The 26,082-nt window shown below is 43.6% G+C and overlaps 1 protein-coding gene across 4 annotated transcripts; it reads left to right on the top strand.

The window, feature by feature from the left end:
• Window positions 1–25,327, top strand: METTL13 (methyltransferase 13, eEF1A N-terminus and K55). 4 transcript variants are annotated; one of them, XM_010336132.2, is made up of 8 exons: window positions 1–488; window positions 2,090–2,849; window positions 4,237–4,436; window positions 6,084–6,279; window positions 8,807–8,971; window positions 10,529–10,747; window positions 12,931–13,062; window positions 22,368–25,327. In XM_010336132.2, the coding sequence occupies exons 1-8, from the start codon at window positions 336–338 to the stop codon at window positions 22,457–22,459; spliced, it is 1,917 nt and encodes a 638-aa protein (XP_010334434.2). In that variant the 5' UTR covers window positions 1–335; the 3' UTR covers window positions 22,460–25,327. The 4 variants fall into 4 exon arrangements, with proteins under 4 accessions (XP_010334434.2, XP_074246296.1, XP_003925418.2 ...); XM_074390195.1 differs by lacking the exon at window positions 22,368–25,327 and adding an exon at window positions 21,217–21,318; XM_003925369.4 differs by lacking the exon at window positions 22,368–25,327 and adding an exon at window positions 14,851–15,215 and having other exon boundaries at window positions 4–488.
• The last annotated feature ends 755 nt before the right edge of the window (window positions 25,328–26,082 follow it).

The following is a 26,082-nucleotide window of genomic DNA, read 5'->3' as shown; positions in this document are numbered from 1 at the left end:
CCGGCCGACCAATCACGAGGCCTCGTACCCGGATCTGGTTGCTGGGCTGGGAAATCTAGCTCGGAGGAAGTGTGAGGGTCTCTTCACGTGGGGCAGGGACAGCAGACGCGGAGGAGAGGGCGAGCGTCTGTGAGATTCAGTGGCCCGCGCGTGCGTTTGTCGTGTAAGGGTCATCTGTGGGGTTTGGAGTGGGGGAACAAATCAATGTGATTGTTTTTCCGTGGAAAGAATTCCCACTGCAGTATCCCGGAGCCTGCGTGTGGTGGGCAAGCTCCTCAGATGGTACCTCACAGGGAGTAGGGGAGTCTTGAAGACGCAGCTCCGGCAGTAGGAACATGAACCTCTTACCTAAAAGTGCCAAGGAGTTTGGCTCCGTTGACTATTGGGAGAAGTTCTTCCAGCAGCGAGGAAAGAAAGCTTTCGAGTGGTATGGAACCTACCTGGAACTGTGCGGGGTGCTACACAAATATATCAAGCCCAGAGAAAAGGTGAGGAGCGCGGCCTCGCAGCCCTTCGTACGTGCTCCCGAAGGTGGGAACTAGTAACAGGAATCTTGCAGTTGGTGGACAGCGACAGGCGGGGAAACGGGACGCTAGTTGGACGCATATTTCAGCATTTCCTGCATCATTCCTGCTGAAAGATAAGCTGAAATATTCTTTCAGGCCGGGCGCGGTGGCTCATACCTATAATCCCAGCACTTTGGGAGACCCAGGTGGGAGAATCGCTTGAGCTCAGGAGTTAGTGACCAGCCTAGGGAACGTAATGAGATCTTGTCTCTACAAAAAGCGAAAAAATTAGCTGGGCTTGATGGCACGCGTTTGTGGTTCCAGCTACTCGGGAGGATCGCTTGAGTCGAGGAGGTCAAGGCTGCAGTGAGCCATGATCATGCCACTGCACTCCAGGTTGGGTGGCAGAGTGAGACACTGTTACAAAAAAAGAAAAAAAAAATTAAAGGTTTTCAGCTAATAGACCTCCCATTCCAGCTCATTCTTGGATTAATTAACCCTACTTGAAGAGTGACTTCCTTAGTAGTTCAACCCAGATGTGGCTTCCTGAAAGTGTGTTCTTCTCTCACTGTGCATTCCTGTGTAACCTGCAGCAGGTGTGACTTCGTGTATGAATTTATCAAATAGTTTTTTAGTTCTTCTTGAGTTTCAGGCACTGTGCTCAGTCAGTCGTTAAGCTGTAAGAGCATTAAGACATAAACCCTATACGTGTTCCACAGGTGAAACGTGATTAAGTACGATAACGAGTTTGGTATAGGTGAGATTGTACTGGAGGTAGGGAAGGTGGAAAGGTAGAAAACTAACATTTGTGGGAAAGCTTTATGTGCCAGGCTTTATGTTGGGTGCTGTGTATGTGCAGTCTGAATTCTCATGGTAAACTCAGGTGAGTGGCCATACATGCATTTTACAGTTGAGGAGACTGAGACCCTGAGAGCCTTTTTTTCCCCCCCAAGATCATACATGTAATAAGTGGTCATGTGGGGATTTAAACTCAGGTCTGTCTGGCTCCAAAGCATGTTCACATCTCTTTGTACCATGCTTTTCCAGAGATGGTAAATCAGAATTTCTGAGGATGAATGGAGAAGGCGACAACATTCTGAATTTTAAGTTTGGCTTCAGAAAATAGCCAGGTATCATGAGGTGGAATCTGTGATGCAAGTAAGGCTTGAATCATCACAAAGTGTACTTTATTGTCTAGTGGAGCCAAAGGCCTGAGTGGATTGAGGAAATAGGGTTATTCCAGCTCCGGGATTTCAACTGTAACTCTGTATTTGGATTCTCTGACTTCCTATTAATTCCCAAGTAATAAGCGCATGTTTTAGAGAAAAGAACAACCATCATTAATTTGTTTCTACAAAACAAAGCCCGTTTTCATATAAGCTGTATTGTGGCTGAATGTGGTTTTCCATAGCAAATATGTGTGGTGTTTCAAGATAGAGTCTAGAATCAACTCTACAATGTTGCTCTTTATCATCTCCACCTTCTGAAAATGTGCATCAGCCAAGGTGAGAGTTGATTCCTTGAAGTACCTGAAGCACAGTCCTTTGCTTTGATTACCTCCCTCTTGTGAATTTTTTCTCCAGGTGCTGGTTATTGGGTGTGGCAACTCAGAACTGAGTGAGCAACTGTATGATGTGGGCTATCAAGATATAGTGAACATCGACATCAGTGAGGTTGTAATCAAGCAAATGAAGGAATGCAATGCCACCCGACGGCCCCAGATGAGATTCTTGAAGATGGACATGACGCAGATGGAGTTTCCTGATGCCTCGTTCCAGGTGGTGTTGGACAAGGGCACCCTGGATGCTGTCCTGACAGATGAGGAAGAGAAGACCCTGCAACAGGTGGACAGGATGCTGGCCGAGGTTGGCCGTGTCCTGCAGGTGGGCGGTCGCTACCTCTGCATCTCCCTGGCTCAGGCTCACATCCTGAAGAAAGCAGTGGGTCACTTCTCCCGGGAGGGGTGGATGGTGAGGGTGCACCAAGTGGCCAACAGCCAGGACCAGGTGTTGGAAGCAGAGTCTCAGTTCTCCTTGCCTGTCTTTGCCTTCATCATGACCAAGTTCAGGCCAGTCCCTGGCTCTGCCCTTCAGATCTTTGAGCTGTGTGCTCAGGAGCAGGGCAAGCCTGTGCGGCTGGAGAGTGCCGAGCGGCTGGCTGAAGCGGTGCGGGAACGGCAGCAGTATGCCTGGCTGTGCAGCCAGCTGCGCCGCAAGGCCAAGCTGGGGAGTGTGTCTCTGGACTTGTGCGATGGGGACACGGGGGAGCCACGCTACACCCTCCACGTGGTGGACAGCCCCACTGTGAAACCATCGCGGGACAATCATTTTGCGATTTTCATCAGTGAGTTGGGATTGCTCCCTCTTTTTCCTGGAGGGGCTGGCTTACAGGGGCTGGGGGCTGGGGCTGGGACTGGGCTGGGGCTTTGGTGGGATTCTTGACTGTTTTTATCTTGCAGGGGTTTGTACTTCCAGAGGATTAGACTACCTCAGGCATGATGAAAGGGGAGTAATAGCTCTCCAGCAACCTACTTCGAGTTGAAACCTATTTCTTCTCATCTTCCATTGCAAAGACTTGATGAAGTGTGAGAATGGGGTTGGTAGGAAAGAAAATAGAAATAAATTTTGGAGGCCACATATGACATAGAGATGCTAATTGACTTTGTAGCATGGAGTAATGGAAGTAATGCTGGATTAGCTAGCCTAAGACGTAGGTTCTAGTCCCACCTGTAGCCTGTGAGCTGCAGGACCTGGGGAAGTTGCTGGGCTTTTTTGCAAAATTTACAGAGGCAGTATAGGGCAGCAGCTAAAAAAAAGTGAGCTCTAGAACCAGACTATTTGGGTTTCAGTTTTAGCTCAGTCACTTCATGATGGTGGGACATTAGACAGGTTACGTTTCTTTATCTGCCTTGATTTTCTCATCTATAAAGTGGGATTGTAACTCTGGTGTAGTTGTGAGAAGTATAAAAGCTCTTAGAAATGGTACTTGACCTTGGAAGTGCTGTGTAAATGTTAGTCATTATTATTTAAAGCAGTAAGGGATATCAGATTTACCTTAATAAGGATGAAAAAGATAGTATGAGGAAATGCTTTCAAAAGTAGAACATTCTAGACAAATGCAAAGTGTTTATGGTCATGGTATTATAGTAATTTTTTTCCTGGTGACTAAGCCAGTTTTTCAAGTAGTCTATAATTCTATCTGTCCACGTGTAGAAATAAATAGTGCAGTGAATACAAGCATGGGTAGAGAGTCTGGGGCTAGACTGCCTGGGTTTGAGTCCCAGCTTTGCCATTTACTTATGGTTTGAACTTGGGCAAATTGTGTAACTTCTGTTTCTCAATTTCCTTGTTTGTAAAAATGGGAATAATAGTACTACTTACATCTTGGGCTGTTGGAGGATTCCATTAATTTATGTTTGTCAACTGCTTGGAGTCATGCCTGGCATGACTTCTTAGTATTGGCATTATTGCTGTTTTTGTTGTGGTAGGTGCCTACCTCCTTCCCCTCCAGACATGCCCACACTTCTTCTTTACCCTTGGTCCTGCCTCATGTCTGATGGGCTGCTTTGCCCTAGGTGTTGTGAACTAGAGAATTGATAGTTCCTCAGTGAGTCACAGTTGGGGAAGGTGCTGGTCTTGGACAGGGACTGGCTTTTGGCCTTTGGGGCCATATTGGTTGTGGGCTTGAACACTATTTCCAGGATTCTCTGTAACAAGGTTCCTTTTTCTAGTCCCTCAGGGCCGGGAGACTGAGTGGCTCTTTGGCATGGATGAGGGCCGGAAACAGCTGGCGGCCAGTGCTGGCTTTAGGAGGCTGATTACAGTGGCCCTTCACCGAGGTCAGCAGTATGAAAGCATGGACCACATCCAAGCTGAGCTGTCGGCTAGAGTCATGGAGTTAGCACCAGCTGGGATGCCTCTCCAGCAGCAGGTAACAAAGCTTTTGTAGCAGCTTTCATGGGTCTCTGAAGTCATGTTAGCAGCCAGGGAGTCAGAGGGAGCCTTGGCATGAGCTAGGACTAGAGTCTGTGATCCTTACCTAATTCTGGAGGTGTATCAGCAGCTAAGGGTTAAATGGCAGGGAAGCACTGTCCTTTGCCCCAGGCAATGAGAGGAAAGTGAGCACAGTAGCCTGAGTGTCTGGGGACCTCTCATACTCCATAGATATGACAGGAAAGAAATGCTGTACACATGGTGGTCTCTAGCGCTTTCTAATTTGAGTTGCTCTGATTGTGGATTTCTCCTTCCACACTTTTTGAACTGGACTTCCTTGGTCATTTTGCTTCTTAGAACTATCATTATCTGAGGATATACACGGGAAAGGGCCAAAACAGCTCAGCACAGTTATCCAGGTATTCGCATTGCTGGTCAGATGTTTTACTGGGAAGGAAACTGAAGGTTTTTACCTAAATGATGATATGGCATTATCAGTTAACACTAACTATCTTGTGCTATCCTGGTCACCATGGGTAATGGACAAGTGATTTTATTGCAAGAACTTCATGATGAGGAGTTGATCCTTTTTTTTTCTTTTTTGAGATAGGGTCTTGCTCTGTTGCCTGGGCTAGAATGGGGTTCAGTGGTGTGATCATGATTTACTGCAGCCTCAGCCTCAAACTCCTGCGTTCAAACCATCCTCCCACCTTAGCCTCCAGTATTAGCTGGGACTGTAGGTGTTAGCCACCTTACCTGGCTAGATTTTTTTACATATTTTGTAGGGACAGGGTCTCCCTGTGTTGCCCAAATTTTGATCCTTTGTGATAGTTGGGAAGGCAACAGTGTCTAGAGGCTTGGTGCAAATAGTAACAGATCTGAAAAAAAGAACCCAGGCTCCTGGGTTCCTGGCCTGTGGTTCTGCCCACTAGGCTGACTTATATTTACAGACGAATGTGTGTTTGATTTTTCCTGGCCAATTTTGGGGTTGATGACCCCTGTTTCAGGGAATCCCAGATCGTCTGGGGAGCTTCATTTGTGACCTCTCATCAGTGCCTGAGTCTGCAGGGTCAGGAGATTCTGGTGATTATGAAATAGTCTTACAGCTCTTTTAAAAAAGCAAATAGATATAAAGATAGGGGGAAGGAGTGGGAAAGTTTAGGGGGAACATGTGTTTTTCTCCTAAGGTTTAGAAAAATGGGGGAAAAATAGATGAGAGTAACTAGGGGCAAGGAAAATTTATCTGGATTTGGAGTGGTTGTTTCCCTCATGAATTTTGTTATCTTTATTCTTGTATAGATTCCTTCTCATAATCCCAGCCCCTTCCTGAGGGTTCTCTCTAGCTTTTGTTATCCTGGATTATTGAGAGTTCTTTTAGGGATTACTGATGAGAAACCCCTAAAAGAACTTAGAGAGAACCAACTTTGGGAGATCTTTATGTGTTCAGTTGATTTTCAAAAGATGAGTTAAACCTTTGAGATCTGTTCAAAGGCCCCAGAAAAGTACTTTAATAGAATGGCACATCTTTGGAGTAGTTGTTGTCTAGAACCATGGTATGGGGATATATACATACAAAGGGAAGAGGTTATAATTTCTCTTCTTAAATGAGCTGCTGTTTTGACCACATCTCTGGTTGTACCTTCAGGTGCCCTTTCTGTCTGTGGTGGGGGACATTGGGGTCCGGACCATTCAGCACCAAGACTGTAGCCCCTTGAGCGGTGACTATGTCATCGAGGACGTGCAAGGTGATGACAAGCGATTCTTCCGGCGACTGATCTTCCTCAGCAACAGGAATGTGGTGCAGTCAGAAGCCAGGTTGCTGAAGGATGTGTCTCACAGAGGTGAGGTGTCGTAGGGCACGGTAGTGGGACCCAAGTGGCCGTGGCATGGACTAGATTTCCTGGGAGCTTGGCCAAGATGTAGGATGGACCTGGGTGTCTGTGGGTTCTTAACCTTCTGGAATCTTCAGGTGTGAGTAGTGATAAGCAGAGTACATTATGCTCTTGAGCAGAGCCTGGTTCTGAAGTGATAAGGGGCATGGATAGTGAAACCAAATACATGTGATAATCACATTAATGTCTTCAGTTTAAAGGCATCTGTTTTGTTGGTGCTCCATGTACCTCTCTGTACTGTTTCAGTAGGCCTCAGAGGTGAGCCAGAACTATGGAAGTTGCAGGTGAGCCCTGCAACACCATAGTGTGACTCACCTGTTTCAGAGGGTTTTGGTGTTTGTGAGTAACTTAGAGACCATCTAATGAACACAGCACTGTTCATTAGACCTGTCTGTGATGAAGGAGACATTTGGTACTGGAGTTTCCAATGTGTTTGCAACTAGCCATATGTAGTGCTGAGCGTTTGGAATGTGACTGGTATAACTGAGGAACTGAATTTTAATTTTCTTTAATTCTGATTAATTTACATTTAGCCACAGGGGCTAGTGGCTGGTATTGGATAGTATATAGATATAGACCATCTCCTCTAGAATCCCTTTAAGTGGTCTCCCAGCTGATACTCAGAAACTTCCCCTGATGGGGACTCAACAGTTTGTTTTACCTGTGTTTTTTACAAGCTGTGTCAGTTTGTATTTAAAAAGCAATACTTGCTCATTGAAATCACTTCAAAAGTCAAATGTAGAGAGTGAAAAGTGAACGCCCCTCCCCTCTCTGGCTCCAGTGCATCTTCCCCGTGAGGCACAGAGATTCAAGGATGGAAGCTGAAATGGCTCTTCTGATTCCCAGTTGTTCCCTTTGCCTTACTGGGCTGTTCTCATAGCAAGGCTATCTGGGAGGAGGGTGGAGAGAAAGAATTCAGACGCTTGAGGTCATGGATTTGTGTCTAGGATCAAGTTACCTGTGAAATGTTTTTTTTTTTTTAACTTTAGGGGTTTCCCCTGGCCAAAGCACCCAAGATTGTTGGGTTTCTGCCATATTGTGTGATCACTCTGGCTGTAGGTTGGTTCAGTTTCATCACAATAAAACCTTAGTAAAATTGCTTAAAAGAATATTTTGCCGCTTTCAGTTTGAGTTTCAGGTTTTTTCACCATTGTCACGTTCCTTGACTTCTTGTTAGCACTTTGATCTCATGGAAAGAATGATCTCCCTCAGGAAAGTATTGGTGAGCAAGAAGGACAGCATATTAAAAAGTGATTTAACATCTCTGAAAAGCACCCTGACCCCAGTCATCATTACCTTTTACTGCTCGGAAATGCAGCTGATCCCTATGAAGACACAGCCATCCATTTAGTATGATACCCTGGAACAGTGGAGGGAGTGGGGAGAGGGAAAATGGAGTGACTTTTTAGGATTTCTTTCCTTTTTTGAATACTTGTGATTTCCTTGTTCAACAGAGGTCAGTAGTGCTACCTGTGTGGCACAACAGAAAGTTGATAGGTGATAGAGACAGGCAGTCTGAGTTTCGAATCCTGTCTGCACCATCTGCTAATTCTCTATTTACCTAACACTTCAGTGGCTCAGTGTGTTCATTTGCCAAGAACAAGAATGATAAGGTTGTTAGAAGAGCTTAAAGAATAAAAGTTCTGGTACAGTAATTGGCACATAGGGAGTGATTAGTAACTTTATCGTTCTTTAAAAGACTGTAAGTAATCTTTTCTTTTGTTAGTGGGCTTACATTTCTCAGAGGGGAGGTACCAGGGCTCCTCAATTGAGTTTTCCCAGGTTTTTGAGTGTGCATTTGCCATTTCCTTTTCCAACTTCCTTGTATCTAGTGTATATGTTAAATGTTTAATAACTATCTCTTTGTGATGTGGGCTTGGGGGGCAAATCCTGATTTATAGTGTTTATCAGTTGTCTAGTGTAAGTACCACCACTGTGTTTGTTTTACGTTGCTATAAAGGAATGCCTGAGGCTGGGCAATTTGTAAACAAAAGCAGTTTATTTGGCTTATGGTTCTGCAGACTGTACAAGAAGCATGGCACCAACATCTGCTTCTGGTGAGGCTTCAGGAAGCTTAAAATTGTCACAGAAGGTGAAGAGAGAGCTGGCACATCACATTGCAAGAGAGGGAGCAAGAGAGATGCCAGGCTCTTTTAAACAACAGCTCTAGAGGGAGAACTTGCTCATTACCGTGGGGAAGGCACCCAGCCATTCATGAGAGATCTGCCCCCATGACCATCATGGTGGCTCCGACATTGGGGACCACATTTCAACGTGAGATTTCTAGGGGACAAACATCCAAACTGTTTTACTACAAGCCAGTTTCAAGATATCAACATGATATCGGCCAGTTTGCAAAATTTTAACAATTGGGTCTTTTGAGTGTGTTCAAGTCATCTGGAGCACACTGATGCTGGTAACCCTTGCTTCCTGAGGTCTAGTGTGCTAAGCATAGGACTTCATATCTCTTGTTTAGCCCAGAAGAAGCGGAAAAAGGACAGGAAGAAGCAGCGGCCTGCTGAAGTGGAGGACCTCCCTGCAGCCCCAGAGCAGTCCATTGATAAGAGTTACCTATGTTGTGAACACCACAAAGCCATGATTGCCGGCCTTGCCCTGCTGAGAAACCCAGAGCAACTCCCAGGTGAGAGAGATGCCACTGCCTTCCATAGAAGGGAGGATAAAGATTACAGACCTTAAAAAAAAAAAAAAGAAAAAGAAAAACCAAAAAACAAAACAAAACAAAAGATTACAGACCTAAACAATTGGTGTCACCTGCATTGTAGTTGAAGAACAGTGATTACAAACTGACAACGTTATCTTTGGTCATCTCAGCCATCTTACAAGTTAATGAGCATTCTAAGTAACTATTGCCTCAAACTCAGCTTGTTATATTGAAATTGTATGGAAATATGTTGGGTCTAAATTGTATTTTTTCCATTCATTTCTTTTTAAAATTAAGGTATATAGTGTATTCAATGAGATATGTAAAATACACAGATTTTAATTGTTCAGATTCTCTGTAATGCATTATTTGAACAAAAGATGTAATTCTATCTTGAATTTCTACTTTAAAAAGATTCATATTATGTTAATGCAGTCATAGCCTTATCACTAATAGCAGGTTTGGAGCTGACTGCGTTGGTAAAAATGTTCATGTTTCTGTCTGTGATTGTAACCGTTTTCACCTGAAGTCCCTGAATGTGCCTTCTTGGAACACCCTATTCTTTTGTCCTATCTTAGTGTTGATGTATGTCACTACAATCTCAGTTCTTAGATTTAATCCTCAGGGTCTGTCACCCAGCTAATTTGGGTGATTTTTTTGTTTGTTGTCTTCCCTTGATCCCACTGTGGTGGCTGTGCTCTGTGCTTAGGGGTAGGATTTGGGCCATTGTTTTCCTGTGATTTGTGGAACTTGAATGCCTTACCCTTACTTGGTGAGGGTGTCTGAGAAGACAGTGTGGCCTTTTGAGTCAAGGGCAAGGAGCATTGCGCCTCTGCTGCCTTGTAATCATGAGCAAGATTGCTTGGCCACTCTTCTTCTCTCTTCTCTTTCCTAGAGAGGTCTAATAACTCTTTTTTTTTTTAACCCCCCAGTCCCCCAAGAGGTCTAATAACTCTTATAGTGAGGACTCTTGAGATCATGTCAGCTGAATGCTTTGAGGTTTTTTTTTTTTTTTTTGAGACACGGATTCACTTTTTCTCAGGCCTAGAGTGCAGTGGTGGATCACAGCCCACTGCAGCCTTGACCTCCTCAGGCTCCCACCTCCGCCTTCCATGTAGCCAGTACCACAGGTATGTGCCACCATGCCAAGCTAATTTTTCTACTTTTTGTAGACAGGATTTCACCATGTTGCTGAGGCTGATCTCAAACTCTTGGGCTCAAGTAATCTGCTCACCTAGGCTTCCCAAAGTGCTGGGATTACAGGTGTGAGCCACCACCCCTGGCTGCTTTGAGATCTTTAAGAGACAATAATAATAACACACTGGTTCATCTTCTGGATCTAGTCATCATGAATCCAGGATTGAGTTTTCAGATGTCAAATTGACTCCTAGATTTCTGGACTGACATAGGGAGACCTCTAAATCTTGTATCCCCTGAATGGAGACAATAAGCTGACTTTCCCTTTTGCCTCCTGAGGCTGGTACAGAATTTTTCAGTGAACAGGTGGCAATGTGATGCTCTATTCTTTTCTTACAGAGATCTCACTGGCATTGTTGGTGGTAGGCCTGGGTGGGGGCAGCCTCCCCCTCTTTGTCCACGATCATTTCCCAAAGTCCTGCATTGATGCTGTAGAAATCGACCCCACCATGTTGGAAGTGGCCACTCGGTGGTTCGGCTTCTCCCAGAGTGACCGAATGAAGGTCCACATTGCAGACGGCCTGGACTATATTGCCAGCCTGGCAGAAGGAGAAGAAGGTACTACTGCTCTTGGAGCATTGGAAGGGGTGTTGAGGGATGATTGATCCAACATTGTCAGGCCTGCAAGGGTGTCTACAGTTTATCTCTAAGAAAGTGACATGAGTATCATTCCAGTCTTCAGCTTGCTCATTTGTTGATAGGCTTATTCACTAGAGTACCAGCTATATGCTTAGCACTGTGTTAGGTGTGAATGAACAGCAATAAGTAAAACAGGCCATTCCTGCCCTTACGTTGCTAACAGACCAGTGGGCTTTTTTCTGACCTGTAACTTTGTCATTTCCTCACTATCTTAAGAAACCTGAAGTCTGGTCGGGTGAAGAAATGGAAAAGAAAAGGTGGAATGTATGTTGGGAGGTGTTTCTGGTAAATATCTCAACTGGAGGTGAAGCCAGAAATAAAGCAAAACAGTATTCATGTAGGATCAGTGGTTTACAACCTCAGGGTCTTGGATTTGGTAACGTTTTCAGACAGTTTTTGGTTGTCACAAATCAGGGTAGGGGATGTTGCTACTGGCGTCTAACCAGTAAAGGTCTAGGATCCTAGTAAACATCTTACAGTGTGCAGGACAGGCACTGATGACAGACTTATCTGGCCCAGAATTTCCACTGTTCTGAGATGGAGAAAGCTTGATGCAGATGCTACTTTGTGGGAATTTTGATAGGCCTTCTGCAACTAGAATTAAGGTTCCATGTACTCTAGTAATTTGCATCCCAGATTTAGGACAAAAACCACAAGTATAACAGTTTTCTGCAAACTACTAGAGACAATAAGTCTGCTCATTATATAGATAGGCCACCGGTGACTGTAGTACTTTCTGGAGCTCGAGTCCTTGGGGGAGAAGGCAGTTAGGTTGGTGTAGTTGTACTGGGGAGCTCAGGCCACCCTTCCTGGTCTGCTCATTTCATAACAGATACTCTGCTCTCACTGGATTAGACTATCTTCCAGTAAGGGTGTGGCAAACTAGGATGCCTGGGAGGAGTATTGAACAGATGCTATCTTAATTTCAATTGCAAACTGAATTGTATCTTAACAGTTTCATAGATTTCTTCTCTGAGGCTAGGGTTAGTTGAGGTACCCAAACCCCCAGATACTAATATGGTCAAGTATTTACAACAGTGCCATGCACAAGGTAAGTACTTAATGCATGATGTTACTGCTGTTGCTATCTGTAGATCAGTTTTCAATGGCTTCCCCCATCTTCTGTAACCACCAAAACCTTTTAGATTAGTGGGCTCAAGTCTGCAAATGAAGGCTATTGTTTTCCTTGGACTTTGATGAGCCAACATGTTCTCTTTGTAAGAAACTAAAATCACATCTTGTGCTATGAACAGTGATAAGCGTGCAGCAGTCCTAATTACTTAATTATATTGAATAATTACTATCACAGTTTCAAAATTTTCTAAAAATATGTCAGTGGCATTGCAGATCTACCCATTATAAAAAACAATTTAACATTATAATAAGGAGCACATCCATTTCATCATCAGTTCTTTCTCAGCCGTTTAGCAAAATCATTTCTTTCTTGAGTCAGCTCTTGTTTATGGAACTGCAAAGATAACACTAACTCAAATTTCAGAACATTTTCTCTTATAAGGCAAAATGTGCTGTTTTTAGAGTTAAAAGTTACTGTTTACTGGGTCAGTTCTTAAAGGCTTAACTGCTTTGTCTAGATCAGTGGTTCTCAACTCTGTATTTAGAATTACCTGGGAAGCTCAAGAAAAATACCAGAGGCTTCCCATCTCTCCTCCCATTGGCTGCCCCCCGCCGTCCCCCACCACCACCCCAGGATATTTTATTCTGTTGGTCAGGAGTGTAGTCCACATTAGAAGCTTCCCAAGATGATTGTAATGTTCTGCTGGAGTCAAAAGCCACTGGTCTTGATACACTCTTAACCAAGAAATATTAATGCTAAAATGGACCCCATTAATGTTTTTGCCTTTGGAAGGTGATTTTAAATGTGGAAGAAGGTTCCGTCTTTACTATGAGACACTCTGAACCCTGATGACAAGGACCCCCAGGGCCATGACATCAGTGCCCTTACAGGCAAACCACATCCTCCGTGACATCCTTCTGACTTAGTCACCCTGCCCATCACTGGTAAAGAGGAAGTATAGTGTAGGAATGTACATGGTATTATTTGATCCAGCAAAGACAAGGACTCTTTTCTTTCTTTTTTCCAGCACAGCCTCGCTACGATGTCATAATGTTTGACGTTGACAGTAAGGACCCAACACTGGGAATGAGTTGTCCACCCCCAGCATTTGTGGAGCAATCTTTTCTACAGAAGGTCAAAAGCATTTTGATTCCTGAAGGTAGGGAGAGGGAGAAGGGAAGGGACCATTAAAAAAAATTTATCTTTTTAATGAAAAATGCACAGAAGTGCAAGCTCGATCAGTATTTCCGAACTGAATACAACCATTTACTAGCCCCAGAAAATTTCCAGCTCACCTGAAGTCTCTTATCCCCTTTTGGTAACTTGTCCTCCCAAGAGTAATCACTATTTTAACTTCTGTCCACCCAGCTTAATTTTGCCTGTTCTTGTTCTTTATATAAATGAATCACAGAATGTTGGAATGTTCTCTCTTTTTTTTTTTTTTCAAGACAGGGTTTCGCTTTGTTTCCCTGGCTGGAGTGCAGTGGCATCATGAAGGCTTACTGTAGCCTCAAACTCCTAATCTCAAGGAATCCTCTCAACTCAGTCACCTGAGTAGCTGGGACTATAGGTGCATGCCACCATGCCTGGCTAATTTTTTTATTTTTATTTTTTGTAGAAACAGGATCTCACTATGTGCCCAGTCTAGTCTCAATCTCTAGCCTCTGGCAGTCCTCCTACCTTGGACTACTAAAGTGCTGGGATTACAGGCATGAGCCACTGCACTTGGCTGAATGTACTTTTTAAGTTTCCATTTTTTTCTTTAACTCAACGTGATGTTTGTGAGATTCATTCACAGTGTTGTGCTTACATGGCTTATTTTTATTGCTGTGTTGTATCATGTGACTTACAACAATTCATGTATCCGTTCTACTGTTGGTATTTGGGTTGTTTCCTGTGTGGGTCTATTATAGTAGTGCCGCCATTAACATTCTGATAGGTGCCTTTTGATGAATTATGTTTTCAGCTCTCTTGAATATATACACAGAGTTGTAATTGCTGGATCATAGGTTACGTGTATCTTTAGCTTTCGTAGATGCTAACACAGTTTTACAAAGTGGTTGTAGCAGTTCACCCTCCCACCAACATGGTGATTCTAGCTACTACATGATGCTTCCTAAACGTGCTCTACTAGGCAGTGCGTTATTTAATCTTCGGCAGTGAATCTTCATAGCCCTTAATCCCTATGTTAACAGCCCTCTAGGTGTTTTTGATTTGGCATAAGGCATTGTGGTGACTGGCTTGATTTGGAATCTTAATTGTCAGAAGTCAAGGTAACCTTGGCCCTCTCACTGGTTATGTCAGGAATGTAATATCCCTGTGGAGTTGGTAAATTTTACTTTCGTAGGGAATCACTTTCTATTGATTGATTGATTGGTTGAGACAGAGTCTCACTCTGTCGTCCAGTCTGGATTTTGGCTCACTACAACCTCTGCCTCCTAGGTTCAAAAGATTCGCCTGCCTCAGCCTCCCTAGCAGCTGGGATTACAGATGTCCACCATCATGCCCAGCTAATTTTTGTATTTTTAGTAGAGCCAGGGTTTCACCATTTTGGCTAGGCTGGTCTCAAACTCCTGACTTAGGGTGATCCGCCTGCCTTGGCCTCCCAAAGTATGTGATTACAGGCATGAGCTACCGTGCCCAGCTGGGAATCACTTCTTTCTCAGAGCAATTCTTCGGGAAACTGAGGTGTGGAGAATGGTAAAATAATGTGTGAGCGGCACAGAAGAGCAAAAAATAAGGCCGAAGTTTGTTTATGGCTCACATGCTCCCCATGCTTTTTTCCATCTGCCTTTGTATGCTGTGTATTCTCTGCAAACTCACCACAAGTGCAGTTTAGTCCACCAGTGTCCCTGGAACAGGAATTGCTATTTTCCTCAAAGCTGATCCTTGTCTTTGATATGTGTCTTGATGTGAGGTCATTCTGACTTTTCTTCCTACCCTATAGGTGTTTTTATTCTCAACCTCGTGTGCCGAGACTTGGGGCTAAAGGACTCAGTGCTGGCTGGGCTCAAGGCAGTGTTCCCCCTCCTGTATGTCCGGCGAATTGAGGGTGAAGTGAATGAGATCCTGTTCTGTCAGCTGCACCCTGAGCAAAAACTTGCCACACCAGAGCTCCTGGAAACAGCCCAGGCTTTGGAGCGGACCCTGAGGAAGCCCGGGAGGGGTTGGGATGACACGTATGTCCTGTCAGATATGCTTAAGACAGTGAAAATTATGTGATTGCTTAGGCCTAGCAGCCCTCCTGCCTAGACTGACCTTGGACTCCCAGCTTGCCAGAGATTGAAGAAATACAATGCACAGTACTCTTAAGTTTCATGTTTTTCTTGGTTTCATACTTAGCTACGTGTGACCTCCAGCTTGGTGAGGTTGCCTGAAGATTAGGGAAAATTAAAATGTCCTTCCCATCTTGTCCTCTTCAGTACCACTTGGGTTGGTTCATCTTTGCTTCCTACAGCATATCTTTGAGGAGAACTCCCTGCTGAAGCCCTTAGCACACACTGCATGCCTTAACAAGTATGCACCAAGCCCTTCAGGACTCAAGACAGCCAAATTTTATTGCATCTCTACTTACAGTGGTTTGCTTTTGATTTATTCCTCTCTTAGTTCTATAGTAGTAATCTCAAGTGAGATTGCGGAGCAAGATGCCAAAAGACTATAAACAGAGTAGAGTTTCTATAGATGTGAGACATCCACAGAGTTTCTCCCTGTGGACGAAACTGCTGCTGAAATGGTTCCAATTTTTAGGAATCTGCTAACCCACTTCATTATTTGACAGCTTTCCTTGATGATGCAAACCTTATAGTCTAAGCCATTTGTCTTTTTCTCAGTGGAGGGAGCGTATGGACCTGGCCTCATGGCTTCGCATGTCAGAGACCTGGCAGACTAAAATCACTGGTGTTTGTTTACTGACATTCGTTGAGTGACAGCTATGTGCCAGATTCTGCGTAAAGAGTGGTGGTAGAAGTGAAAATGTCTTAAGAATGACCAAAAACTTTAGTAATAAAACTTAATGTGTTCCAGGCATTTTTCTAAGTGGTTTAAAGCACTGTCTCATTTAATCTGAGATAAAGGATTGTTAAGCCCAAACTATATCTAAACCCAAATTTCACTTGGCTGGAAACATCAATCTTAACCATTTATTGAGAACCATTAAACCAGTGATTCCAAGACTGGCTTGAATTTTGTCTTTCCTAATTATACCAAGGTTGACTTAATGAACTGTACCATGGAAAATAGGCATTGTCACCATTCATCACCTGGCTTATCTTTCTACAGGCCCTTTAAAAATGGACCCTAACCTTTCAGGTGAAGCATACATACTCTTCAGCTTAGGATGGGGTTATATCCTGATAAATCCATCATAAGTAGAAAATGCATTTAATATCCTGATAACCCATTGTAAACTTGAAAAACTGTAAGTCAGGGACTGTCTGTATTTCAGTCAGGTTGTCATCCTTAGAAAATAGTGTCAGTTCATTAAGGAGATGATGGAGTGCAGAGAAGTGTTTTTGGATCTTATCCATTGGAAATAATTGGTGTTCTTTCTTTAGGAGAGGGTCTTCCCCTGGAACTCTATAAAGGAAAGATTATCCCTTACAGCAGGTCTGTGTACCTCAAAGGACCTTACTTGGCAAATCCTCTTTTTTCATCTTTTTTTTTTTTTGGAAACGGTCTCTCTGTCACTCAGGCTGGAGTGCAGTGGCACCATCACGGCTCACTGCAGCCTTGACTTTTTGGGCTCAGATGATCCTCCCAACTCAGCCTCCCAGATAGCTGGAACTATAGTGTGTACCACTACACCTGGCTAATTTTTTGTAGAGGCAATTTCACCACATTGCCCAGGCTGGTCTCTGACGCCTGGGCTCAAGTCATCCACCTGCCTTGGCCTCCCATAGTGTTGGGATTACAGGCATGAGCCACTGTGACTGACCACTGTTTTCTTATCTGTGAGCTTGCACAGTGTTAGGATGGGTTATAGAGGCCCAGGGTCTGAGTCAGAGGAACTCGTCTGCCTGTCCTTGGTCAGATCACTCATGCTGTGCAGATTTTGGAGCAGCACATTTGAGTGGCACAGCCAAGCTCTAGGCGTTATCAGAATGATAAGGTCTCAGTTACATCTTAGGGGGAATGGTCCACGGAGTTAGGCATGGATTTACATTCTGCATCCACATTTGGAGATGGGAAGAGGCACTCATGGGTGATAATTATTAAGACTTAAATATAAAAGAAGAAGGAAATTGGTTATGTGCCAAAGGCTGGAGAAAGACCAAGTGACAGAAGTGAGGCAGTTTTTGGCTTAACTTTCTGCAAAGGAAATTTGTACCGATAGAGACCAGTATGTTCACCAGAACACTTGGTGGCTGCATGCTGCTTACTCAAACCCTAGTCTGACTCCCCTCTGGAGCTTGCTATGTTGTGAGAAAAGTTTTGTATGTACAGACAGCCGTTGGCCTGAATCCCATCTTTTCCACTGGAGAGCTCTTCACTTTTGCATTAATGACAGGCAAATGGTTCCTTATGGGAATTTTGCCTAACTTTAGGCAAGAGCTCTAGAGGAGCGGGGAGGGTTGTAAGCTTCAATGCCAAGCCTCAGATCAAGCAAGTAACAAATACGTGGAGTGAGTGAGCCAGGTACAAAACAAAAAGGCTAGGATGAGACCTGTGGCAAACCAGAGAATAAATGTCCCCTCTCAAGGCAGTGGCTGTCCCAGCCAAGTTGTCCTGCAGAAGCACTGTCTCAGCTTAACTAGGTCTTTAAGAGAAGCCAGAAATCTCATGTGTGTGTGTGTGTGTTGACATTAAAGTGTTGGCCGATCATTACACATCTTCAAGCTATATTTAATCTGTTTTGCAGAGAGGCAGATTATAGGGGAGACAGCCTACAGAATGCCTGAGAATCTGGCATGTACCCAGGCTTTGAGTACAAAACAAGGAGCAAGCTGATAGCAATGAGTTACAAAAGTCTGGAAAAGTCTTATCTTGTATTATGACCTCAATTTTCTTTAATGGCTACAGCTAAGTGGGGGATGGTCCTATTATCCTTGGGAAAGTGTGCAATTTAGCTTCCCAGGGCTATCAAAGAACTGAATGAGAATAAACCACATGACAGTTTGCACCTCCCCTCCCCCATCCTAAAGAAGTTCTGTGACAATGTAAAATTTGTAAGGCTGACTATTGCCCTTCCCTGCCTTTTTGCCCTTGTCCCCCACCAACTTTTCAGTGTATGCCTCCAGTCTTCTGTCATGGCTGCCTGCTAACTGGCCCTCTGCTCTAAGTCTGCCATCTTATGGGTTGCGTAGGCCAGTAGTTATTCTTTTTTTTTTGAGACAGTGTCTCACTCTGTTGCCCAGACTGGAATGAAGTGGCGTGATTTTGGCTCACTGCCACCTCTGCCTCCCAGGCTCAAGCAATCCTCTTGCCTTAGCCTCATGAGTAGCTGGGACTACAGGTGCACACAACTGTGTTCAACTAATTTTTGTATTTTTGGTAGAGACAAGGTTTCACCATGTTGTCCAGGCTGGTCTTGAATTCCTGGGCTCCCAAAGTGCCTGCCTTGGCCTCCCAAAGTGCTAGGATTACAGATGTTAGCCATGGTGCCTGGCACAACCAGTAGTTATTCTCAGCTGCACATTGGAGTCATCGGATATGGTAAGCAGAATAATGTTTTCATAAAGATGTCCATGTCCTAATCCTGGCAACCTATGAATGTTACATTACACTACACAGCAAAGGAAGATTAATGTAGCAGATGGATTTGGTGTTGCTAATGAACTGTCTTTAAAATAGATTTTTTGAATAATCAAATATAGACATTGGGTAGACTCAACATAATCTCAAGGGTCTTAAAATGTGGAAGAGGGAGGTAAAAGAGTCAGTGTCAGAGTGAAGCAATGTAAGGAAGACTCACCAGTCATTGCTGGCTTTGAAGACCAGAAGCCAGTAGCTAAGGAACACAGGCAGCTTCTAGAATAGGCGTCCCCAAACATGCGGCCCCCTGAGGCCATTTATCCGGCCTCCTGCCGCACTTCAGGATGGGGCACCTCTTTCATTGGTGGTCAGTGAGAGGAGCACAGTATGTGGCGGCCCTCCAACGGTCTGAGGGACAGTGAACTGGCCCCCTGTGTAAAAAGTTTGGGGACGCCTGCTCTAGAAGCTGGAGAAGGTAAGAAAACCAGTTCTTCTAGATTTTCCAGTAGGGAGGGCAATTCTACTAACACCTTGAGTTTAGCTCAGTGAGACCCCTTTTGAACTTCTGATATGGAACTATAAGATAGTGAATTTGTGTTGTTTTAAGATCCTGAATTTGTAGTAACTTCTTACAGCAGCCATAGAAATTGAATATACCTGGAAGCTTTAAAAAATGCTTAGGCCTGGCCCCACCCCCACAGACTCTGATTTAATTGGTCTGGGGTGCAGCCTGTGCATCAGAATTTTTAAAAAGCTTTCTAGGTGATGGATGCTGTTTTGCAGGCAAAATTGAGGACCCCTGTGGTAGAGGTTCTGTGGATGGATATGTTACAAGGTGAGGAAGGAATTGCTACACTCGTTAACGACTGCTGGCTTAGCGCTGAAATGCAAACAGCAGTCACCTGGTAATTGGAATGTATTTCCTTCCCACCTTCACTCTAGCTCACACCTTAGCTCTTTGCCCTCTTAGAGAATGGCAGTAGTGTGAGGAGTCAGCTTGTTGCATCGGACGATTTCCTCCATGGGGCACAGCTGCTTCACTCCCTGGTATAACTGGCCCCGAGTGTACCTCCCAAGTACTGCTTCATAAAGCTCAAAGTCTAGTAAATTATAAGTCATCCAGTTTCCGTCTTGTGGCTTGTCTTGCCATTTGGTTCCTGCAGATTTGTTAACAGCTAAATGGTTGATAATAAAAATAATCATTAAGTTGGATTTTTCTTTTTTTATACTCAACTGGCATTTTTTTTGGAGAGGTTGTTCTGTGCCAGACACTGTGCTTGTGCTGATACAGAGAGGAAAAAGACACAGCTTCTGTTCACCAACTAGCTGAGGACAACAAATTACACAGCACGTGCATGAGTCAGCAACCACATGTGCATTAAGTGGTGTAAGAGCAGCACAGAAGATAGTCAGATGTTTGCTAAGAGTCTTCGTAGATCCTCTCCTTTGGACAAAAAAATCCAGCCTCAGTAAAAACTGCCCCCTTAAAGTGACTGAAGTATGGACTCATGGTTTTATTTTTCTAGCGCAGGTCTCACTTGGCTCCTATGCTTCCCAGTAGATGGCACTAGAAATCACATTTAAGTGCTGAGGTGTCTGTAAAAAATTTTTGAGAACATGGCACTTCCAGGGGCTGTTTCACCTGAGCCATATTTCCTGTGTCTTTCTCTGGTCAATGAAGATAGACTTTTACTTTACCTATTGTTCTCTTGCTTCACCCAGTACCCTATGCCCTCTGCTTCCACCATCCCCTGATATCCTGCCTATGCACATGCAGACAGCACCATTTTCTCCAATCAAGGACATTTTCAATGTTGGGACCCTGTGTAAGGCAGAGATCCTTTTACCCCTACATCGTTGATTTTAGAAGTAATGGCAGGAAATACAGCAATGGAATAACACTAGTAACATATAAAACTAGAAGCATATAAGAAAAAAAAAATGTAACGACATGCATCTGGGCCTGAGCTGGCATGTCTTCAAGTTTCTGCCAAGATGTAAGTCATTTTCATCATAGAAGTAAATAGATAAATGCTGGTAGAAGTAAAATTTGATTGAAATAATGGAATTTTTATGCAAACCTACCTGTAGTGGGTTGAATAGTGGCTCTAAAAAGAAGTATCCAAGTCTTAAACCCCAGAACCTATACATGTGGGCTTATTTGGAAAAAGGGCCTTTGCAAGTGTATTTAAGTTAAGAATCTCAAGCTGAGATCATGTTGGATTGGAATGGACCTTAAATCCAATGATAAGGATTTAGAATAGAGGGGGAAACGAGACAAAGGAGACAGGGGAGAAGGCCTTATGAAGACGGAGGCCGATTGGTGAGACATCCCCACAAGCCAAAGAGCGGCAAGGACATCCCCGCAAGCCAAAGAACGGAAGCAGGATTGCTAGCAGCTACCAGAAGCTAGGAAAGAGGCAAGGAGTGATTCTCCCTCAGAGCCTCCAGAGGGACCCACCTGCAGATTTTGGAGTCAACACTTTGCGGACTTCTGGCCTTTACAGTTGTGAGAGAATAAATGTCAGTTGTCGTATACCATCAAGTTTGTGGTAAATTTGTTTCAGCAGCCTTCGGGAATGAATATATAGCCTAAAAGGGCTTTGTTTGTGCCATCCCACAGGACCAGAGACTGCATGGGCTCTGGGCCACATGCTACCCCAGATGTGTTTAGCCTTCACCAGATATTTTAAATAAAAAGATTGGAATATCATTTTATACAAAATCTAGAAAATTTCTGGATTCTTTTGAGAATTTAGAAGCTCCTGCGATGACAGGCCCATTTTCATACTTGGCTGGAACTGGTAAGCATCTGTGCCTTGTGGATGGGTGGTGTTTGCCACAGTCCCCACTGCTCTCTGTCTGCATCTTTCCTGCATTTATGTTACATGCCTGGTCCAGCAGGCATTTGAGTTTGTAGCTCCTACATATGTAGGAGGATAGGTGGGCTGGGAAACAATCCCTTCCTTAGAATAAGGGGAAAGAAGTCCCTTGTTTATAGTCAGTAGTTCTGGGTGTTTTTAATATACATACGTGTATATCTATCTATCTATCATCTATCTATCTATCTATCTATCTATCTATCTATCTATCTATCTATCAGCACAGCTTAGAAGGTGGTTCCAAAATCTGGTTGCACAACAAAACCATCTGGGGTCCATTTCCTATATACTGATTCTGGACCATATCCCTGACCTATGATGTAGGGGTGTGTGGAGGGGAGAGGCGGGGATGATGGAGTAGGACAGTGTACAGCCAAGGAATCTGCATTTTTTAAAAAGCTTTAAACAATTCTGTTAATAAACAGACCTAGAAATAGCTGCTATAGGATGTTATTTTTCAGCACTGAAAAGGGAAGCAGTTTGGATTTTCTATTTCACTGGAAAACTTTGAGGCATGTTGTTTTAAAACAAAGTCTTTTCCACTTTGGGAGGCCGAGATGGGTGGATTACGAGGTCAGGAGTTCTAGATCAACCTGGCTAAGATGGTGAAACCCTGTCTCTACTAAAAATACAAAAAATTAGCCGGGCATGGTAGCAAGCACCTGTAATCTCATGTGTGTGTGCCTCCCCACAGAACCAGAGATTGCATGGGCTCTGGGCCACATGCTACCCCAGGAGGTTCTCAGAAGGCTGAGACTTGAACCTGGGAGGCAGAGGTTTCAGTGAGCTGAGATCACGCCACTGCACTCCAGCCTGGGTGACAGAGTGAGACGTCGTCTAAAAAAAAGAAAAAACCAAAACAAAACAAAAAAATCTTTTCTGCTTTTCCAAGAAACCAGCAAGATGACAGAAGTGGAGCAGAAAAAGCAGGGAAGCAGAATAAGCGGACCTTCCGCAAGTTCATCTCTTGTGGTGTGCACCTAACCCGCTGCTGGACGTGTCATGCGAGCAGTGAATGAAGCTGTACCATGGCCTGTGGTGGAAGCAGTACTCACTGCTGAAGCACTTGCACAAGGCCAAGAAAGGGGCACCACCTATGCAGAAGCCAGAGGTGGTGAACACGCACCTGCAGGACATGAATATCTTGCCCGAGATGGGGAGTGAGATGGTGGGTACATGGTGGGCGTCTACAACAGCAAGGCCTTCAACCAAGTGGAGGGCAAGCCGGAGAGGAGTGACCAGTATCTCAATCACCTACAAGCTTGTGAAGCACTGCCCCACCAGGCACCATTCTTCCCACTTCATCACCCTCAAGGAGTCTGCTCAGTCAATAAAGGCACACACATTTCGTAAATAAATAAATGTCTTTTCTCATGAAAATTTGAATGATTGCAATATTTTGTGGAACTGAGGGTTTGAATTAGATTTGTTCTATTTATGAAACCAAGAAACTTAGTTTCTGTCTACAAACCAAGAGTGGCAAAACAAGATTGGTTATTTAATGAAAGCACAAAACAAACACCTAATCAATATAGTGATATATTTTATTTATTTAGGCAAGATGGTACAATATTCTGCAGGGCCCCTTCAGCACATCAACAGGTCCTACAGATCATCTTCTCTGTTTATTCTCATAAAAGCTGGAAATGGTTATTTCAGGGTTGTAGAGTAAATCTCAGCCAAACCCAGTACTATGCCTACAAGATGGTACAGTACTCTGCAGGGCCCCTTCAGCAGGTCAACAAGTCCTATAGCCCATCTGGGTTCTGCTGAGATTTAATCTATGACTCTGGAAAAAGCTGGAAATAATGATTTCCAGCTTTTATTCTTGAAAATAAGGCTTGGATCTCTACCAGTCTTCTGAGGATGCTAATAGACTACCCAGGAGGGAAGAAGGAAATTCTGAGGGTATTTAAAGAAAGTTGTTAGGGGAAATGAAATTGCTGTTATTTTGGTCAAGGAAGGTTACAATACATATAATACTTACTACAAAGACTTGCATACAGATTCAACTCATAAGGACTTTATTAAATGATTCTTAAATATTTATTGGAGTGCCTGTTATGTATCAGGCATTTTTCTATTGCACTAGGAATACTGTAATGAATAAAAGTAATAAACATCCTTGTTCATGAGCCTTATATTTAATGAAGAAAAATGAAAGGATAGCTTCTTTAATATGTGGCAGGTGCTTTTCACAGGAAGTATGACTGTTATGTGGACTATATTAATTTATGAATTTTTAAGGCACCTATATTATTAGCGTGTCCTGCAGAGAAAAAAGGCTGAGCCCCCACTGAATGCTATTAATTTGTAGAAGCCATTAGGTGCAATTTTCAAGTTAAATTTCAGGGGTACTGCCAACCGAATGTTTGCATACCTAGCTCTCTCCTTACCAGAAGAGCTATTTTCTCATGACCACCACAGTATCTACTTCCCCATAGGATAATGAATAAGCCTCAGGCCATTTGAAAAATGGACCACAGAAAAATTTTCTACAAAGGGCCCTCTGGATGGGCTATGCCACTCAACCCATTTTCTAGTTATTACGTGGCAGATCTAGGTCTTACCAGCAACCCAAGGCTAGTGATGTGACTCTTAAAAATTTTGCCTCCCCGAGAAAATCACTTGAACCCAGGATATAGAGATTGCAGTGAGCTGAGATGCACCACTGCACTCCAGCCTGGTGAAAGAGTGAGACTCCATCTCAAAAAAAAAAAAAAAAAAAAAAAATTGCCTCCCCTGGAATAGCAAGTTATGGTAAGGATGGCTGGGCAATGAGTTACAAGGCTAGGCTGGGCTGATTTCAGGTCATTCACTGATGAGAAGGCAAAGCCAGGACTAGAACCCTTGTCTTTAGGTTTCCAGTTCAGTGCTTGCCACTATGATAACCATCTTGTTTCTTTGAACGCAAGAGTTGAGAACCCTAGCAACATGAAGCGGTTAAAATGTAATCTACTTTGCTATCCAATCAAGGTAGATGGGCCAAGAATGGTTGTGATGCCCTAGCAGAGTGCTCTGTAGGCCCAGTGAGTGAAGTCATTGTGGAAAGGCATTGGTGTGAAAGCTGTGTTATCAAGACCTAGAGCTGCAGTGGTCTGGTGCTGCAGTCAGAGCAGAGAATTTCCTTTATTGAGACTTAGCTGAGACCTGCACTGCAGGAGACCTGGAGGTCACCATGCAGGCACACAGGCACAGGGAAGGAATATTTACTCTTTTCCTTCAATCCTCTCTTTGAACCTTTGTTAAGCTCTAGCCACATGCCAAACACTATGCTGGGGCAATGGAGATACAAACGTCAAGAACCTTGATAAGCCATCAAATTGAGTTAGGTTGCCAAGGTGATGGCCCTGAGTGATGAGGGTGGAGAGGAGCAAAGCTAGGTTGGCCTCACTCACTTTGTCTGGCTCTTTGGGAGTGTTGCTGATACAGAGAGCTGCCAGCCTTAGGAAAACTGAAAGCAAAGATGACCAAGCAGTTCAGTCTTTCAAAAATAGTTCTTACATTTTTCTGGTGAGAAAAAGAGTTCTAGTCAGGAATTATGATCCTATTAGTTCCTAGTTGTAAAACATAGTTGTTAAGAGAAAGAGAACTAACGTTTACTGAGGACTTACTATGAGGTACCATAGAAATACAGGAAATTTTAAAAGCAGCTTTATTGAAGTGTGATTTACATACAACAAATTGCACTTGTTTAAATCATACCACTTCATAAGCTTTCACATTTGTGTATGCCTATGAAACCATCACTACAGTCATGATAATGATTAGCCAGTCATGGTGGCATGTGCCTGTAGTCCCAGCTGCTTGGGAAGCTGAGGTAGGAGGATCGTTTGAGCCACAGGAGTTTGAGGCTGCAGTGAGCCATGATCGTGCCACCGCATTCCAGCCTGGGTGACAGAGACTCTGCCTTTAAAATATATATATATATATATTATATATATATATATATATATATATTTAATATATATATAATATTAAATAAACATATCCATCACTCCACAAAGTTACATTATGCTCCTTGTAATCCCTTCATCCCACTTTTCCCATCCCAAGTCTTGTCCTTAGATGACCAGTGGTCTGCTTCCTGTCATTACAAACTAGTTTACATTTTCTAGAATTATACATTGATGATTGACTACTTTCTCTCTTTCTTTCCTTTCTTTCTTTCTCTATCTTTCTTCCTTTTCCTTCCTTCCTTCCTCCCTCCTCTCTCTCTCTTTCTCTCTCTCTTTCCTTCCTTCCTTCCTTCTTTCATCTCTTTCTAGTAAAAGCAGAACTTGGTTGATCTCTCAGGACTTTCAGCTGTATCTTTAAAACTCGTGGAGTCGACTAGGTTGCATGTCACTTTCCACTCTCTGGGCCATGATCTGGAAACTCTCTTAAGGCAGTAAATTGTCTCAATCATAGGGCTCATCTCATTCATTTGTTTCCCTTCTCTCAGGGATTATTATTATTATTATTATTACTATTATTATTATTTGCCTGATGTCCAGTGTCTCGAAAGCCGTTGTTTCAGGCCGGACACACTGGCTCACGCCTGTACCAGCACTTTGGGAAACTGAGGCAGGTAGATCACCTGAGGTCAGGAGTTCAAGACTAGCCTA

The sequence above is a fragment of the Saimiri boliviensis genome, chromosome 19 (genome assembly GCF_048565385.1).
Source record: "Saimiri boliviensis isolate mSaiBol1 chromosome 19, mSaiBol1.pri, whole genome shotgun sequence".
In the NCBI taxonomy this organism is placed as follows: domain Eukaryota; kingdom Metazoa; phylum Chordata; class Mammalia; order Primates; family Cebidae; genus Saimiri; species Saimiri boliviensis.
Note: the sequence above shows the minus strand (reverse complement) of the source record. Positions and strands in the feature narration are given on the sequence as shown.